General features: G+C 38.6%; 1 protein-coding gene across 2 annotated transcripts in view; it reads left to right on the forward strand.

The window, feature by feature from the left end:
• CNPY1 (canopy FGF signaling regulator 1) overlaps window positions 1-19,809 on the forward strand; it is a 114,295-nt gene that overhangs the window by 20,716 nt on the left and 73,770 nt on the right. The window contains exons 1-2 of one of the 2 annotated variants that reach the window (XM_063452678.1): window positions 8,402-8,619; window positions 9,367-9,466. In XM_063452678.1, coding sequence (XP_063308748.1) covers window positions 9,376-9,466 — 91 coding nt within the window. In that variant the 5' untranslated portion in view covers window positions 8,402-8,619; window positions 9,367-9,375. Of the gene's footprint in view, window positions 1-8,401; window positions 8,620-9,366; window positions 9,467-19,809 lie in introns of those variants that run through there. The other variant, XM_063452679.1, reaches the window with a different exon arrangement.

The raw sequence follows: 19,809 nt of genomic DNA on the forward strand, positions 1-19,809 counted from the left end.
TTTAACAGTGCTCACAACAATTAACGAACAGGAAGCAGCTCCATTTTTTAGGGCCCCTTACACAGCTCAAGGTCTGGGCCCCCAGGGGGCATACGCCTACAATGCCCACCCATAAATCCACCTACATGGCCCATCCGTGAGTTGGGGATGTTTTATGTGTGCAATTTGTGTAAGGGATGTAGTGTGTTTATAGGGGATGTAGTGTGTTTTTGCTTGTAAGGGATGCATTGTGTGTTTCTGGGTGTGTGTGTGTGTGTAAGGGGTGCAAGGTTTGTTTCTGTGTATGTAATTGAATGCAGTGTGTGTCTGTAAGGGGTGCATTAATTATGTAAGAGAACGTAAGGGATGAATTGTGTGTTTCGGGTGTGTCTGTGTGTGAGTAGGAATGCATTGTTTGTTTCTGTGTGTGTGGGGGGGATGCATTGTGTATGTGTGTAGTGTAAAAGAGAGGGTTTGTGGGGTAGGATAGGGTCCTTATCCCCCCCTCCCTCCTATAGTGCTCCTTATCCCCCTCCTCCCATAGTGCTCCTTATCCCCCCCCCTCCCATAGTGGTCCTTATCCCAACCATCCCTCCCCTAGTGGTCCTTATACCCCCCCATCCCTCCCCTAGTGGTCCTTATACCCCCCCTCCCCTAGTGGTCCTTATACCCCCCCCCTAGTGGTCCTTATACCCCCCCCCCCTCCCCTAGTGGTCCTTATACCCCCCCTCCCCTAGTGGTCCTTATACCCCCCTCCCCTAGTGGTCCTTATACCCCCCTCCCTTAGTGGTCCTTATACCCCCCCTCCCTTAGTGGTCCTTATACCCCCCCCTCCCTTAGTGGTCCTTATACCCCCCCTCCCTTAGTGGTCCTTATACCCCCCCCCTTAGTGGTCCTTATACCCCCCCCCCCTTAGTGGTCCTTATAAAAACTGCTTAGTGCTAAATACAGACCAGCAAACATGAGTAAATGGTAGAGCCCCAGCTGTCAATGCATTTCTGGAGTTGCACGACAGATGAGGATCTACCTTTTAATCACCCGTGCAACAGGGAGACCGCCAAGAATTCTTGCACCTCTCTACTTTAGGTCTGCCACTGTGTTGAGGTGGAGGACGTGATTGCATGCCTGGGAAGGGGGGACAAGGTCCAGGGGGCCCTAAGCAAATGCTTTGCCCAGGGTCCAGTCATTATTAAAGACAGCCCTGCATATATACGCACAAGTACAACGATACAAAGCAATTACAGTACAAATAACACAAGCAGAATACGGCAGCACACACACCTCGATTTATAAAAAAAATAGGACCGGCACGCTACGGGACATCACAATCCTATATCGGCACAGTGCTGCTAAAAGGTTGCCTACCCCTGTAATAGTCATTATATTGTGCAATGTGCAGAGTGCCAATGGCTTTTGCGTGTATATTTGTAAGAAAAACGTAAATCATCTATGTCGTATTATCTACTATTGAGACATTGCCTATTCCTTTTGCAACCACACTAATAATTTAGACATTACATTCTCCCATCAGGTGTGAATACAGAGTTGGCTGGGATAACCCACTCATATCGCTTCCCAACTAGGGATGCCAGGGACAACTAGGGATGCCCTGATATTTGTCAGACTTCTCTAAAATACTGTAGAATTGTGGATTGTGTAGTTTGGGTCTGAATGAACATGTGGGCTCCTCCCAAAGGATGTTGTACTCTGATTGACAAATGGTTATTAAAGGTAGTGTAGTGTACTTTACCATCAAATTCACTGTGCACCAGGAATAATACTTCTTGTAACCATGGCACGTTGTGTGACGTGGCTTTATGATATACCTTTACACATGTTGTGTTTAGATATACATATTTTCACCCTGCTAAGATAAAAAAAATCCGCTGGTTTAAATAAACAATATTTTCCAATGCTCTGAAATCTTCCCATGTGAAACCAATTAAGACATTCCACTGTAAATTAGGTTCAAGCAGCAATTTTAACAGAGAAAGAGCAGACCGTATTTATGACACTTAGGGGAGAATTGTCTTTTAATTATGCGTTGCAATTACTTATCGTAATATGACTGTAATATGAGTGGCCATGCCGTCTTATTTGTTTAGCCACACTGGATACATTATATTCATTGTATCACTAACACATAACACATTAGGCTCTAATGACCGTATATACACTACATTCTCACTTGCAATTAAAATACCAAGGAATATTATGCCTTTAGCCAGACCCCTTTCAATAATTAGTTTGGGATAATTGATGGAGAAATATACTCTTTCTGCTTTTTCACGACACATCTGTTGCTGGAATATATAGGCTGTTACTAATTCTGTAATCCTTTGCTAGACATTTGGTAAACTGAGCTCTATATATCTTTCGTCTATCCCTTTTCTCCCATATCAGTTATAATCCTCTTGAATTTCCGAAATAGGTTCAAGGATTTTCATCACCTTAGTATTTTACATACACACATCTTTTTTGATAAAACCTAATAACCTCTTCTATATTTTGTAGTCTAAAAATGCTTTAGGCTCATATTAAATCTAGATTCACATCTTTATTCTGGATTGAGTTGTATATTTCAACTTCACTGGTGAAATTGCTGGGTTGTTGTAGAATGGTAGACTAAACGAACAAAGACCTATGCCAGACAAAATGTCTAGATGGTTACAAGAATAAGGCTGAAAAAATCTTTAATCTTTATTTAGTAGCGATAGCTGTTGAAAAAGAAACAGCAATAAACAAAACACTCAAAATACAAATGTGTCGAAAAGTTTGTGTTTGAACATCTTAAATAAACCTCTTGTACTAGGTGTTCAATCCTTGTATGAGTCTTAAGAGCATACTCTAATTATTAGCGCAGTAATGGTCAGTATTTTATCGCATTTGTGTACAAAAACTACCATCTGCCTTAAAACAGAGATCAGGGATATATTAGCTAAATGTTTGTATACCCCTATTGTTTGGAGCAGATATGGTATTTGTGTAAGTGCCCAACTTCTGCCCAGAAGGACTAAAGCCAAGGGTTATATCACCTCAACATTTATATACTAGGATTTTTCAAAATGTGAAGCTCAAAGGAGAACAGGCATTGATTAAAGGACCACTTCACACCCCAAAAGCACTTCAGCTTGTTGTGTACTAATTAGCCATGTGCATGTGGCCCAATGAACGTTTGACACGTGTCCTGTGGGCGTATAGAACTGCCCAATCCAAAATTATCACGTGTCCCGAAAGGAGGGCCCATCTACAACCATAAAGAAACACCCCAGAAGGCGGGTCTGTCAGGTTGTACTCTATAGCAGCGACTCCCAAAGGTCCGATTGGAAGGGAGGTGTTTGTTACATCAGAGAGCGAAACGCCCGGCAGATCCACTGATCCAGACGTGTGGTTTAAGGGGGGTGTGACCTTGTAAAAGGTAGGCATAATCTTCATGGAGATAACCTAAAACAAAGGGACATGGTTTCGCGCAAAACAGACAAAAAAATCCAATAACAATAATTATACATCAATCGTAGCCTTCTTACCCCTATTCTTTACTACCCTATTATTCTTATAGATCATTCATTCACTACAGGATTGTGTTGCTAAAGACCCCTATAAATAAAGAGCTATTTAACCAATGATGGTACTAAGTAAAAGAGCAGGGTTAGATAGCCAATAAATCTTATGTAAATAAGGCAGTATATAACTGTATATGACCATAACATATGGACTACAAAGAGATCCCTATATGTCAAAAATTAAAAAAGAGAAAATGTGTATTGGCAAATAATAAAAAAAAAAAAATAGTTTATACTGGAATTCTGTAACATGTTCAATCCCATGAAACAAATTTATTTTGCTAAACCAGCATGATGCTAGGTAAGATGTCTAGATATTGGGGAGTTTTTATTTCGACTTGCTGAATTAACAAGTTCTCGAATGCGTCTTTAAACATTCTAAAGGTCTTTCCTACATAAAGAAGGTTGCGTAAGGACTTCAGGGGATAAACTACACCAGCAGTTCAACAATTAAAGAAAGAATGTACCCTAATTCTTACTCTTTTAGAACAGTTTAGAAGAACCAAGATGTATCTGCAAGCTGAACATTGGCCATATTAGAAAGAGCCAATGAGCTTCCTCGGCGACGTTTTGCAGATTTTTTTTTTACATTGCCGGGTAAAATCAATTTCTAGTGGCTGTCTAACTGATAGTTACTAGAGACCCTTCCCTCTTTGGAACAAGGAAAACTCTATCATCAGTATTTGATTGGAGGAGTGCGTTATTTGTCAGTTCGTGCATACTTCCAATCTATTGCTTCACTGTGAAAAGCGGTGAATTAAAGGAGACCGTGGGTGATGTCAGCTTGGATGCTAACATCAACGGAGATGGAACTGTAGATTGCAACGACGGAGTACCAGCAGAGCACTGGTACTGGAAATCAGGCGAGTTAACTTTATTTAACTTCATTTTATTGAGAAGCAGGAGGTGGACAGAAGGGAACTTATAGTGCAAAAATAAAAATAAAAAATTCAGGACAATAGGTTTACTTTAAATCTCAAAACTCATTGTTCCTATCAGGTATATCGGGGGAATTTAGGCATACAATGTAAACATTTTCATGGCACTGCAATGTTTTAGATTGCAGCACTAAGTGCAAAAGGGACACAACACCCAGACCACTTCAATAAGCTGAATTGGTCTGGGTGCCTACATTGTCCCTTTAATGATACTTTCTCCACAACCTCTAAGTCAGAGGTGCCCAAAAGGTAGATCCCTAGATGCAATAGAAGTACAACTCCCATGATGCTTTCCGAGCTTTTAGAATGACAAAGCATGATGAAAGTTGTAGTTTTAAAACATCTGGGAATCTATCATTTGGGCACCCCTGCTCTAAGTCGGTCATTGAAATACAATTATTTTCCTTTGTGTTGACCAATCAGTAAGAGCAAGAAAGAACTCTAAAAGTGAAAATTGCCGGGAATTCATAGTGGATTTTAAAACTTAGGTCAAAATAAATTCCCATGCAGCCTCATATTTTGTTCCCGGTTAGCTTTGACCTGTCACGGCAGATATTCCAGCAGGTAACTCCCTGCTTTGAGTGCACAATGTAGATTTGGGAAGGTACTATTTAATTATCTGTACCTTTGTTTGCACAATGCTGTCACTTTAATTTTAAGAATTCATATTCTCCCCTAGATGGCATTCTACCTTTATACTATGTATTGATATTATTTAGGTTAAAACATGCTGTTGCAGCTATCTCTTTGTACAGCTCAGGTTTATTTTACAAGCCCTTAGAGATGTGGACTCTCTGCTAGGGATTTCTCCATCACAGAACAGTCCGTTCTGCTGTGGCTGACAATATAGTGACATTAGGCTTGTTTTCCGCCTTCTGATCTTTGGGACTCTGGTGTATAGTTTTGCATTTGGCAATTTCTCTGATATGTCTGTTGTAAATCATCAACCACATTGTTTACCATTATTCAGGATCACAGTTTTTCAACCTCTTTTCAATACTGCATGTTAGAGAGATGAAATTGCATTATCTCTATACAAATAAGTGATATTACTTCATCTGCTAACTAAACAAAAAAAATAGCTTTTTCAAAATACTTTAAATGTGGTTACAAAGAAATAGAAAGCTACTTTGGTTATCTTACCTTTTAGTATCCTTCACAAAATCATTACTAAATGTTTATGGGGAAAAAGTCCTGACCAGCCAGAGTTCCTTTGCACTCCATTGATCCCATCCAGCGTGAATCAAATATTGACTTATGGGAGTTGTTTTTCGCTGCCGTTGCTGTCAACAAATATTGCATTTCATCAATTTTTTTTGTTTCAAGAGGGGACTATTTTAATTTCTTAAAGGAACACTATAGCATTAGGAATACAATCTTGTCCTAGTCCTTGGTTAGATTTAGCCTGTAAAAAAAAAAAAAAGAAAGAGTAAGTTTAACTTTTTTTCTGGCACCTACACTCACTTGCCCGCTGCCAACTCCTCCTCATGTGACATCACTTTGGAGGAGTCGCTTGCCGTCTTTTAGTCCAATCCAATAATCCTCATAGAGGAGCATTTGGACAAGATGTGTGTGTGCAGCCAATCATATGCTTCTCATCAAACGTCACATGGCCCAGTAAAACTTGTTTCAGAGGAAGCGCCTCTAGTGGCAGGAAGACAACCAATAGAGATGTGTTTAAACCTGCAATGTAAACAAAAAAACATTGTACAAAACTGCAATGTTTTACATTTCAGGGTGAAAACTGCATGGCCACTGGACCTTTAGTGGTCCTTTAAGTAATCATTATTTAAAACATTTCATTACTTATGTGTGTATGACTGAGGGATTGGGGTATCCTCTGGCCTTAGGAATGGGTAGGGAACATGTCAATCCATTCACCTTTTGTACTTTGTTTATTAATCTCCATTCCACCCCCCAACCTCAGGCCCCTTTCCAGTTAAATTTGCCCTCCCCTTTAGCTCGTTGAAGTGGTCTGGGTGCAGTATCCATGCCCCCCTTACTCCTGCAATGTAAATCATTGCAGCTTTTGAGAAACTGCAGTGATTACATTGCAGGACTAAGACTGCCACAATAGGCATTTCCTGCTTGTGAGGCGACTTTTGGTTGCAAACTTGAACGGGACGTTTTTACACTTTGCACAAAGATATCCAGGGTTCGTTAAATACCTATGGGAGGGGAGGAAGTAGCTCTAGTGTAAGGAATACGTGTTTGTATTCCTTACAATACAGAATCCCTTAAATTGTTCTGTTTATATTTGTTTTTAAAGGGACAATATAGTTACTAAAGCAACTTCAGCTTAATGAAGTAGCTTTTGTTTCTGTCCATACAGATGTTAACTTGCTTTAGAAGTTTTTATTTCCTGCTCTGTAAATTGAACTATATTGACACCCAGAAGTCCATGCAAGGTGTAGCAAGCTCCTAACAGCGATAAAAAATTCTAAATTAAATAGACTGTGCAAAAAAGAATCATGAACATTAGGTCGCTCTTTACAGAAAGTGTTTAGGAAGGCTACGTAAGCCACTTGCAGGGAGATGTGACTAGGGCTGCGTAAACAAAGTGATTTAATTTTGGTCTTTCAGCCTTTTAGTAGATAACTCCCTAATACCGTGGGAATTAGGGAGCTATTTAAAGCAGTTGCAAGATGCAGCCATGGCAAGAATAGGATCAGAGTAAAAAGTACCAAATTGCTTCCTAACACAAATGGACAAACTATACTCATTCTGTTAAAATGCGGTAGTTTAGCCGGTGAATGGCCGTTCGAACGGCGAATGAAGCAACACGAGAACACAGGAGGAGAGGTGAGTATTGTGGGAAAATATCTTTCCACATGGATTGGAGTGGACTTAAGCTCCTCCTTGAGTCAAAGCTGGTCAAGAATAGTACAAATGCATAAGACAAAGTAGTTTAAACTTTGTCTTATGTTTTAAAGAAAACTAGATCAGATAGGAAGAAAACAAGAACAGATCCTGAAAGAGGAAGAAAAGAGAAAGCTATTGGGGAAAGGTAAGTTCGGCATGACAGTGACGCTTTAAAGAGGAACTATCACTTCTCTGGAATTTACAAGATTGACCAAAACATTGACAATTAAATTACATCATAAACCTGTTAAGCAAGGAAAAATCATGGCAAACTTTGCATACAAAGGGGGGAAAGAGAAAGTTTGTTTTAATGTCTCCTCTTTTCTGTCTGCTCTCTCTATGCAGACTTCCAGGTGTAAAGGACAGAGCCTATAACAATGATTGACAGGGAGCTAAAATGGAAGCACCCTGTCACTCAGTGTTTACTTACACTTTACCAATACATATTTCTTTAAGGATCACAAAGCAGTTTTCCTGACACTATAGTGCCCTAAGGGTGTCCCCACCCTCAGGGTCCCCCTCCCTTGGTGCTGGCAGGGGGAGTGATAGTGCCAGAAATACAGCTTTGTATTCCTGGCACTATAGTATCCCTTTAATGTAACTTGCATATTTTACTTGCGTTATTTCAGGAAGCCTGTATTTTATATCAAGTTTGAAGGGGGAGGCTCTCACACGTTTATTCTCGGACTGTTTTTTTGTTTTTGTTTTTTAACTATGCAAAATGTGTATGCAAGTAAGATTAATTTTGTTATTGTATGTATCTGGGTTTGTTTGTGGGGTTTTATTGTATGCAAGTGTTGCTTGTTGTGTTCCATCTGGTACGCTAAAGCCAAATTGCAATGACAAAATAGAAAAGTATTGAAGCACATGTATTTGTTCAACTCCATGTATTGAATTTCAAGGTTTTGCCCAGAGATTCCAGATGGGACATTCACACAGCAGAGATAATGAATGGTTGTTTGACTACAGTCAGTTTTTCTTTTTTGTTTCCTGATTTCTCATTGGTTTCTGCTACTGTCACTCAGCTAAACGATTGCATTCCCTGTATCGTGGCAGAACTAGGAGACACCACGTGAATGATTGACAAACGCTTGAAACACCTGTAATTCTTGTATTTTCGTGTTAACAAACTATAAATTGACATCTGAAACAAGAGAGTTTCTCTCTGCTCACTGCTCCGTTTCAGTTAAGGATTTTTGTTTTCTCTTTTGTATTTTTGTATTGCAAAAGCCGGCAAGGTTACTGTCTGCTTTCTGCTTGAATTACAAGTAGCACAGGTAAGCATAAAGCATATTATGTTGTTATTGGATTAGATTTTAGCAGGTTTAAACAGGAACTGTGGTGTTCATTTATCTTTTCATGTTTTACATTGTGGGCATTACTTTTATGTGAACACTATTGGTGTACTGCTGTACACAGTATTGCTCATAGTAATGTTACTTAAGCAATGATATGTGACTAACTTAGCATTAATATATTTTCGAATGTCTAATATATGGATTTGTTTCTTTTCACCTTTAACTATGTGTACGATTAAAAAAATATTGAGTTTCCATATACCACAAATGTGTAATTAGCAGCGCCATAGGTGTGCGTCCTTAGGAGGGGAGGTAGCAACTTTTATACCATTAACTATGTGTTTTTAAACTGTCACCTTCAAATGTTTTGCATGTTTTTGATTGCTCGTGTTAAAGGGCTTAGGGTTAAGATAAGTGGGTCTTTAACGTTATGCACCAATAAATGTAATTCTTTTTGAGGTTTTCCCAGAGGTTAGACACCCCTCCAGTAATAATTGCTACTTGATGTTGAGACCCAGGTTCTGGACTAGATATTTCTTTATAGTTTTGGTTGGACATTTCTGGCTAGATGATTATGCTTGTAAAATTATAATGTTTACTTGGGTTGTTTTGCACTTCAGTTCACATGAATGTAATATTTGATAGTTTTGAATTAAACAATTTAATAGTTTAATATTCCTTACTTTTGCTTGGTCATCTTACCTGCTTCATTCTTATTTTTTTAAGGTTGTAAACATGGCACCAATTGTATTTCTCTGTGGAATAATGATGATGGCTTTATTAAATAATGTGGATGGAAAGAGGGATCCAGTATTATACTGTGGAGGTAAGTTAATTCCATTTTTTTTTCTTCAAAATTATAAGTTACTTGCCAATATAGTGTTATAAATATTATTTTTGATACATTGGAGTTACACACAAACACAAACACACACACACACACACACATATATATTTGTAGATTGGATTAGCCATATTAGTCCAGGAGAAACGATGCCAAATAGTAACATATTACATAAAAGACAAGCTTTACAGCATTTTCGTCTCTTCCTGGTGTATATACCGTTGTAATAAAAATGATTCAACCTCCATTAAAAATCAGGTTTATTGTCAAAATGCACAGACTTTCAACTGTTTGAAATGAACAAATCAAACAAAAGCAATTGAAATGGCTCAACACAACGAAACCTTCAAGTGGTTTTCCCCAAATTCAATTGAAAATGCAACTTATAATGACTTCTCCAGTCTCAAAATTATACAACCCCTTTATAGCAAGCATTTTAATACTTAGTTGAGCACCCTTTGCCGTTATGATCTGCTGCAAACAAGATTCAAAACCAGAAACCAGATTCCGGCAGCGATCCTGAGGAATCTAAGCCCATTGCTCAACAGCAATGGCCTCCAGTCCAATAATATTCTTGGGTTTCCGTGCTGCAACTGCTTTTTTTAAACCACACCAGATATTTTCTATGGGGCTTGTCACAGCAAGGGTGCATAATTCATTAATGCACTACTGAATATTGTCCTGTAATGTAATTTGTGTAGTGCATTAAGGACCTGCCTGGGACCCTCCACAGAGTTCAGATGACAGAAGGGGTAGTGGGAATGGCATAGGAATGGTTGGTACTTGATTAATCAAAAAAGTGTGAGATCCTACACTTTTAAAAGCCTGAATGTCCAGCTGGCTTCAGCCATTTGGCTGTACCTTGTAATTGATGAGTCAATCTCTTTGATATGTTAATGGCCATTAGCCTTGTCGCAGTATCATATCCAAAGGAAGAAAAAACATTCATATTTACCCATAGAATAATAATTAAACCTTATTTTTGTTATATTTGGAATTTGACAAGCGCCATCTTCTAAACAAGCCCAAACATGAGTGGCCTAACTTAACCATAGGGGAAGGGATTATGATTTCCACCATAGTGGATTGCAAGTAAGGCGTGTGACATAACTATGGGATGGAAAATAATAACAAATTTGTAGATACAATTATTAATTCCGTGGCAGGTACATAAGAGAAGATACAGCCAAATGTCCATTTGGATTGATGTATGTCTGGAACAAAGGGGGTGGTTACTTATTATTTCTATAGGTGCGCCTTAACTCCACCCCTGGGCATAACTTGATAATCCACAGGGTATATATGCAATGATACGTGGTGTTGGTGTACTTGCTTGGGGCCAAGATCTAATTTTGAAGTAAGTCACCATCCTCCTTGCCAGAGACCCCCTGGGCAGAAGTATTACTTTGAAAACCTGAGTAAGTGAATTAGGACTTCTGTTATTTGATCCCTTTTGTTTTTATCTGTTGTTGGTGTAAATAATTTATCATCTATATTTTTGTATGCACTGTGACTATTTTTTTGCTCATAATAAATATCCCTTTATTAAGTTCTGCCTTTGTCTGGTTAAGATTCACATGGTTGTTTCTGGGGCCTGGTAGTTTCTAGTTATTAGTTGACTGTGACACAATCAAACTGCCCATTATCACACTGTGACACAATCAAACTGCCTATTATAACACTGTGACACAATCAAACTGCCCATTATAACACCGTGACACAATCAAACTGCCCATTATAACACTGTGACACAATCAAACTGCCCATTATAACACTGTGACACAATCAAACTTCCTATTATAATACTGTGACACAATCAAACTGCCCATTATAACACTGTGACACAATTAAACTGCCCATTATAACACCGTGACACAATCAAACTGCCCATTATAACACTGTGACACAATCAAACTGCCCATTATAACACTGTGACACAATCAAACTTCCTATTATAATACTGTGACACAATCAAACTGCCCATTATAACACTGTGACACAATCAAACTGCCCATTATAACAGTGACACAATCAAACTTCCTATTATAATACTGTGACACTATCAAACTGCCCATTATAACACTGTGACACTATCAAACTGCCCATTATAACACTGTGACACAATTAAACTGCCTATTATAACACTGTGACACAATCAAACTGCCCATTATAACACTGTGACACAATTAAACTGCCTATTATAACACTGTGACACAATCAAACTGCCCATTATAACACTGTGACACAAACTGCCCATTATAACACTGTGACACAAACTGCCCATTATAACACTGTGACACAAACTGCCCATTATAACACCGTGACACAATCAAACTGCCCATTATAACACCGTGACACAATCAAACTGCCCATTATAACACTGTGACACAATCAAACTTCCTATTATAATACTGTGATACAATCAAACTGCCCATTATAACACTGTGACACAATTAAACTGCCTATTATAACACTGTGACACAATCAAACTGCCCATTATCACACTGTGACACAATCAAACTGCCCATTATCACACTGTGACACAATTAAACTGCCCATTATCACACCGTGACACAATCAAACTGCCCATTATAACACTGTGACACAATCAAACTTCCTATTATAATACTGTGACACAATCAAACTGCCCATTATCACACTGTGACACAATCAAACTGCCTATTATAACACTGTGACACAATCAAACTGCCCATTATAACACCGTGACACAATCAAACTGCCCATTATAACACTGTGACACAATCAAACTGCCCATTATAACACTGTGACACAATCAAACTTCCTATTATAATACTGTGACACAATCAAACTGCCCATTATAACACCGTGACACAATCAAACTGCCCATTGTAACACTGTGACACAATTAAACTGCCTATTATAACACTGTGACACAATCAAACTTCCTATTATAATACTGTGACACAATCAAACTGCCCATTGTAACACTGTGACACAATTAAACTGCCTATTATAACACTGTGACACAATCAAACTTCCTATTATAATACTGTGACACAATCAAACTGCCCATTATAACACTGTGACACAATCAAACTGCCTATTATAACACTGTGACACAATCTGACTGCCCATTATAACACTGTGACAAAATCAGACTGCCCATTATAACACTGTGACACAATCACACTGCCCATTATCACACTGTGACACAATTAAACTGCCTATTATAACACTGTGACACAATCAAACTTCCTATTATAATACTGTGACACAATCAAACTGCCCATTATAACACTGTGACACAATCAAACTGCCCATTATAACAGTGACACAATCAAACTTCCTCTTATAATACTGTGACACTATCAAACTGCCCATTATAACACTGTGACACTATCAAACTGCCCATTATAACACTGTGACACAATTAAACTGCCTATTATAACACTGTGACACAATCAAACTGCCCATTATAACACTGTGACACAATTAAACTGCCTATTATAACACTGTGACACAATCAAACTGCCCATTATAACACTGTGACACAAACTGCCCATTATAACACTGTGACACAAACTGCCCATTATAACACCGTGACACAATCAAACTGCCCATTATAACACTGTGACACAATCAAACTTCCTATTATAATACTGTGATACAATCAAACTGCCCATTATAACACTGTGACACAATTAAACTGCCTATTATAACATTGTGACACAATTAAACTGCCCATTATCACACTGTGACACAATCAAACTGCCCATTATAACACCGTGACACAATCAAACTGCCCATTATAACACTGTGACACAATCAAACTTCCTATTATAATACTGTGACACAATCAAACTGCCCATTATAACACTGTGACACAATTAAACTGCCTATTATAACACTGTGACACAATCAAACTGCCCATTATAATACTGTGACACAATCAAACTTCCTATTATAATACTGTGACACAATCTGACTGCCCATTATAACACTGACACAATCAGACTGTACATTATAACACTGTGACACAATCAAACTGCCTATTATAACACTGTGACACAATAAAACTGCCCATTGTAACACTGTTGATAACGCCAAATTAACACTTCTGCGTTGTCAATTTTGTGCAACCTGGACGTCATTAATTCATTTACTAGTAACATGCCAACAGGCTTTGAAGGCTAGCTTTGGCCCATTTATCAAGCAGCAAACTGTGCATCTATTTAGACTTGAGATCAGCACAACATGGAGCATTGACTGTCTTCCTCACCGTTGCAATGCTCTGTCATGTGATGAATTATTAAAATTTTAAACTGATTTGCTAAAACAGTGAGGAAAATACAGGCAAAAACAACTGTTTTTTTATTTACTATAAGGTTTATTCCCATCTTTCTCAAGATACATCATTTAGGTGTTGTGACATGTTCATTTAAGGTACCGTATCTCCCCCTTATATGTTCCTGTCGAGAACAGCATTGCTGCACTATTAAAATGTTTCTACTCTTCTATTTTTGCTCCCTTCAGTCAATGCATGGCAGAGCATGCCATTCCCTCCCCTTTCTGTTGTCTTACTTGATATGTCCCTGGAAGATTCCTTTAAGTGATGTAAGATTGAGGCACCTGTGGGATGTGATGCCTTGTGCAGTATATATAGAATGTCATATCATATCCAGTCCTTCTAAGCTCAGAATGTTGGATTTATTTTGTTTTGTGTTTTTTTTTTGTTTTTTTTTTGTTTTTTTTTTTTAAAGAAAACCAAACAATTTGTAAACTGAGTTGGAGTTTTTTGTCCTCTCTTTTTTATTTAGTTGTGTGTGTGTGTGTGTGTGTTTTAAGAAAACCAAATAACTTCAGTTTACTTGTTTTTTAAATTAATTTTTTTTAGAAATAAATCATTGTACTAACTTAAAGATTAAAGGGGAACTGTAACTTCACAGGAAATTAAACCAATGAATAAAACTTGTGAGTTTGTGTCACCTAAACTCAAGTTAAATAAATATTTATTTAAGGGACACTATAATCACTGCCAACTTTAGTTTAAAGGCACACTCCCGTGCCAGGAAAACATCCGGTTCCTGGCATTGCTGGAGCCTGCAGTGCCCCTCTCTCTCTCTCTGCCACCCCCCATCCCATGTTGCTGAAGGGGTTAAAACCCCTTGAGTGAGTTACCTGAATCCAGCGCCTATGTCCCTCGGCGCTTGGTCAAGCACCCCCCACTCTCCTCCCCCTCCGTTAGCTGGCGGGGGACACCTAATGCGCATGCGCAGCAATGGACACGCGCATTAGACCTCCCCATAGGAAAGCATTATCGTGAGGACGTCCAGCGTCGTTTAAAACATTTTTCATGTTCTAAGAACACAGAAGTCCCTCTAGTGGCTGTCTTATAGACAGTCACTAGAGGACTTAACCCTGCACTGTACTTATTGCAGTTTATAAAAACTGCAATAATTAACTTGCAGGGTTAAGGGTGGTGGAAGTTGGCACTCAGACCACTCCAATGGGCAGAAGTGGTCTGAGTGCCTGGAGAGTGTCCCTTTAATGAAGCAGTTTTGATGTGTAGACCATGCCTCTGAGGTTTCACTGCTCAATTCTCTGTCATTTAGGAATGAAATCACTTTTGTTTCTGTTTATGCAGCCCTAGCCACATCTCCCCTGGCTGTGACTCTCACACACAACCTGCATTGGGAAAAAAGTATTTTCAATCAGATGTAACTTACTTTAGAAGTTTTTATTTCCTGCATTGTAAATTGAACTTTAATCACACACAGAAGTCTCTTGCAAGGTCTTGCAAGGCACTATAGTATCCCTATAACAGAGCAGGAGATCAGAAATTCTAAATTAAACAGATGTTACAATAAAGGAAGTTTAAACATTAGATCACACTTTACATTGTGTCTAGGAATAATGTGCACATTACTTGGAGGTATGTCTAGGGCTGCATAAACAAAGTGATTTAACAACTAAATAGCAGAGAATTGAGCAGTGAAACTGTATACACCAAAACAGCTTCAGTAAGCTAAACCTATTTTGCTGACTATGGTGTCCCTTTAAAGGAACACTCCAAGCACCATTAACCACTACAGCTCTCTGTAGTAGTTATGGTGCTTATACTATTCCTTTAAGCCCTTTACTCCTGTCTGTCAGCACACAATGAGCACAGACAAATACATTTTTGTTTCTCCTCTTCCATAGTACTGAGTGCCCTGGGTGTGCCATGAATGAACTCAATTCAACAGGGTTGTGATGTAAATTTAAAAGTCTTAGCAATTGACATCCCAATCCAGTTCATTCCTTCCTATTCAAGCCCACAAACACATATTTGTTAAATACAGGGGATGCTAAAGGAACACTATAGTCACCTAAATTACTTTAGCTAAATAAAGCAGTTTAGTGTATAGATCGTTCCCCTGCAATTTCACTGCTCAATTCACTGTCATTTAGGAGTTAAATCATTTTGTTTCTGTTTATGCAGCCCTAGCCACACCTCCCCTGGCTATGATTGACAGAGCCTGCATGAAAAAAAAACTGGTTTCACTTTCAAACAGATGTAATTTACCTTAAATAATTGTATCTCAATCTCTAAATTGAACTTTAATCACATACAGGAGGCTCTTGCAGGGTCTAGCAAGCTATTAACATAGCAGGGGATAAGAAAATCTTAATTAAACAGAACTTGCAATAAGGAAAGCATTAATAGGGCTCTCTTTACAGGAAGTGTTTATGGAAGGCTGTGCAAGTCACATGCAGGGAGGTGTGACTAGGGTTCATAAAGTAAGGGATTTAACTCCTAAATGGCAGAGGATTGAGGAGTGAGGCTGCAGGGGCATGTTCTATACACCAAAACTGCTTCATTAAGCTAAAGTTGTTCAGGTGACTATAGTGTCCCTTTAAATACAGGGGATGAGTAAACATCATAATAAAAGCCCTGGGAAGTAATGGAATCCTAATAACTGTAAGATTATTTTTCAGTAATTAAGATCCCAATGAGCTTCTGTAGGAATTAACTTGCACCTGTCGTGTTCAACACAACTTGGAATCACACTACAGTAAATGTAATTCGCAATACAATCTCCATACACATAACAATGTGTCCAGCAACATTAGGTGCCCTGCTGCCTTACCCATAGGGACCTGGCAGCCTACTAAAACTCCTAACATGCGCCTGCGAGTTGGGAATTGTGAAATGCAGCGAGCTGTTTGTGGATGACGAGTTACTAATACCAAGTTGGTGGAAAAGAAAGTGATCCTCAGGTAAGTATATAATTCAAGCTTTAGATTTTCAGGTAATGTTGTCAGGAAAGGGTTTAGATGGAACCCATCCCTACCTGAAGGTGAATATCATTTGTGATTGACAGGTTCACTTGAAAAATTTACGAAGACAATCTTTTGCATTCTATGTTGAAAAAAAAAAAATACTGTCTGTTAATATGTGCTTTTGAGTCTTTTGACTTTGTGTGTGATTGCATTATATTCACAAATTCAATTCCACAAGAAAAGTCAAAAATGTAAGTTATATTGCTGCTGTGTTCAGGTACTCTTATATACATTACAAGGCCCATCCAAAATTCTTTTTTTTTTTTTTTTTTCTTCCCTGAGTAAACCTGCTCAGTTTTCAGGTGGATAAAAGGATTTTGCCTATTTTTTTCCCTCCTTCTCCATTGCCACCTGTCATTTTGGAAGCATGCCACACCTCCCTTGTGTCTGGCAATAGAACAGAGACAAAGCTAGTTATGATTGTACAGTTGGTGGCAGGCGTGAAGTGCTTCCACTGGCTGAAAAATGATGTACCTGTGGGTTTTTTGTTTTTTTTTTGTTGGGCTCTTATGTCAGTACAGTGAGCTGTTAAAAGTCACTGTCACAAAAATGATCAGTTTTTGGTTTGTTTTTTTAAATCCCCTTTGCCTCTCTTTCAATTTGGGATCTCTGTGCAGTGAAAAATAAAATCGGTATTTCGAGATGCATAATTAAAAGAGCTTTTAGCCACCGACAGCTCTTTTCTCATCTCTTATCCCCTGATCCACATGCAAAAAAGGGATTGTGATCATGTCATATTTATGATGAACTCTATTTCCGCTTGTGTAGTATTGTATTTATTCTAGGTCCTTCTGAATATCAGCAGGAGGTCAAGCACGTTCTCTGCGACCAGGGCACTTAGCCATTCATCTTTAACTCTCTTAGTAAGAACTAGAAGTCTTGCAACAATGTATTATCATGGACTATTGGAAGGCTTTCCCCTGCCTTAGTTTTATGTATTATTTTAGCCCACGCCAAAGCTTGCTGGGATTGTTGAGCCTTTGAAATTTTTTGAGACTTACTGTCATTGTAGTACAAATTGACTCATCTTTATGTGTAGCAAACTATCCCCTTCCATCTATCAGACTATCACTTTTATTTTAACACCTTTATGTGCACTATGTGTGCTGATCTAAAAAGCCACATTGAACATACACTGATAAGCCACAACATTAAAGGATCACAAACATGTATTCCGGACCCTATAGTGCTAAGCCCACCATATAGGTGTTAACAAAAGAAAAGGTTTTTAGTTTGATACTCGGGCGCTTAGTAGGATTGTACAAAAAAAAAGTATATATTTGTCTAATAGCATCTTTAGAACTCTTTGAGTTATCCTATTTACCCAGAAATCCAATAGTGAAAAAACACACAATGTGCTAGATCAAGGTTTAGGTGATATTACCCCTTTCAAACACAACAGTGTATAGTGCAGCGCTAGAAAGTCAAGGGCTTACCCATACAGCATGGGACGTTTTCATATATTTGCCGGACAAAAGATAAGAAGAAATATAAAATAGTACAATATCGTTTACAATTGGTATAAATGAAACAAAATGTAAAATAGGGAATGCTCACAATTCTAGAGCCTTTTCAATGTTATGGCTCTGAATGTACAGACTTACTGTGCCTTTAAGGTAGCAACAGGGACCTTCTTGCTTGTACCCCTTCACAGACTCCAATGAGATATAAACATACAGGAGACATAAAATGTAAAATAATAGTGCAGGATGTTGGTAAAGGTTCACAACTGGTTGTTCAGAAATTGTTGCTCACCTGGTTTTGGAGCCCATATAATACTGGCTCCACTAGGGAGATAAAAAAAAAGTAGATACAAAATATATATGCAAATATATAGTCCTCCTGTTGTCCAGGACGCGTTTCAACCGCTATACAGGCTTTTTCAATCGGTGTGTTGCTTCTATCCATATTCCCTGTTATAAAGGGGTTTTCTTAGTTAATTCGTCCAGTATGCTCGTTCGGTAAGGGTATAGAACGACACAGGTGTTGTGAGTATTCATTCTTCTGACCATCCGTATGAATGGCGGAAGTGACATATCGGGCTGAATCCCTATGCTATGCACTTGCCCATCGCTCGTACGAATGGCGGAAGTGATGTTTTGGATGGTTCCCAACAGTCACTCACACTATCCATTCGTACTGACGAAAAGACTACCATGTCCATAAGTCTTTGCGCTCAGATAGTGCCATACAATTTCAAAAGTAAAAAAAAAAAAAAAAGATATATATACACTGATCAGCCACAACGTTATAACCACTGACAGGTGAGGTCAATAACATTGATTATATCATTACAATGGCACCTGTCAATGGGTGGGATATATTAGGCAGTAAGTGAAAAGTCAGTTCTTGAATTTCATGTGTTGAAAGCAGGAAAAATGAGCAAGCCAAACGATCTGAATGACTCTGATAAGGGCCAAATAGGGATGGCTGTGCAACTGGGTCATATCATCTTCAAATCAGCAAGTCTTGTTGGGTGCTCCCGTTTTGCAGTGGTTAGTACCTACCAAAAGTGGTGCAAGGAAGGACAACCAGTGATTTGGCATCAGTATCAGGGGCACCCCACGGCTTATTGGTGCACGTGGAGAGCAAAGGCTAGCCCATCTAGTCCGATCACAATTTGCATCTGGTCAGCTCAAATTGCTGAAAACCTTAATGCTCGTCATGATATAAAAGTGTCATAAGAAACAGTGCAGCACGGTTTGCTGCATAGCACTAGAACAACAAATCCAATCCATCTCGCAACATGCAGGACATAAATGGCTGTGTGTTGAGTTATTTTGAGGGGACAGGTAATTTACACTTACTACTTTACATTGTAACAGAGTGTCATTTCTTCAGTGTTGTCACGTGAAAACATATAATAAAATATTTACAAAAATGTGCGGGGTGTACTTACTTTTCTGAGATACTATATATATATATATATATATATATATATATATATATACACACAGAGCCACCAGTTCCTTAATACAGTGATCCTTGCTCACACCTGTCCTTCCCATCTATTGCACACT

Source organism: Pelobates fuscus, chromosome 4, assembly GCF_036172605.1.
Source record: "Pelobates fuscus isolate aPelFus1 chromosome 4, aPelFus1.pri, whole genome shotgun sequence".
In the NCBI taxonomy this organism is placed as follows: domain Eukaryota; kingdom Metazoa; phylum Chordata; class Amphibia; order Anura; family Pelobatidae; genus Pelobates; species Pelobates fuscus.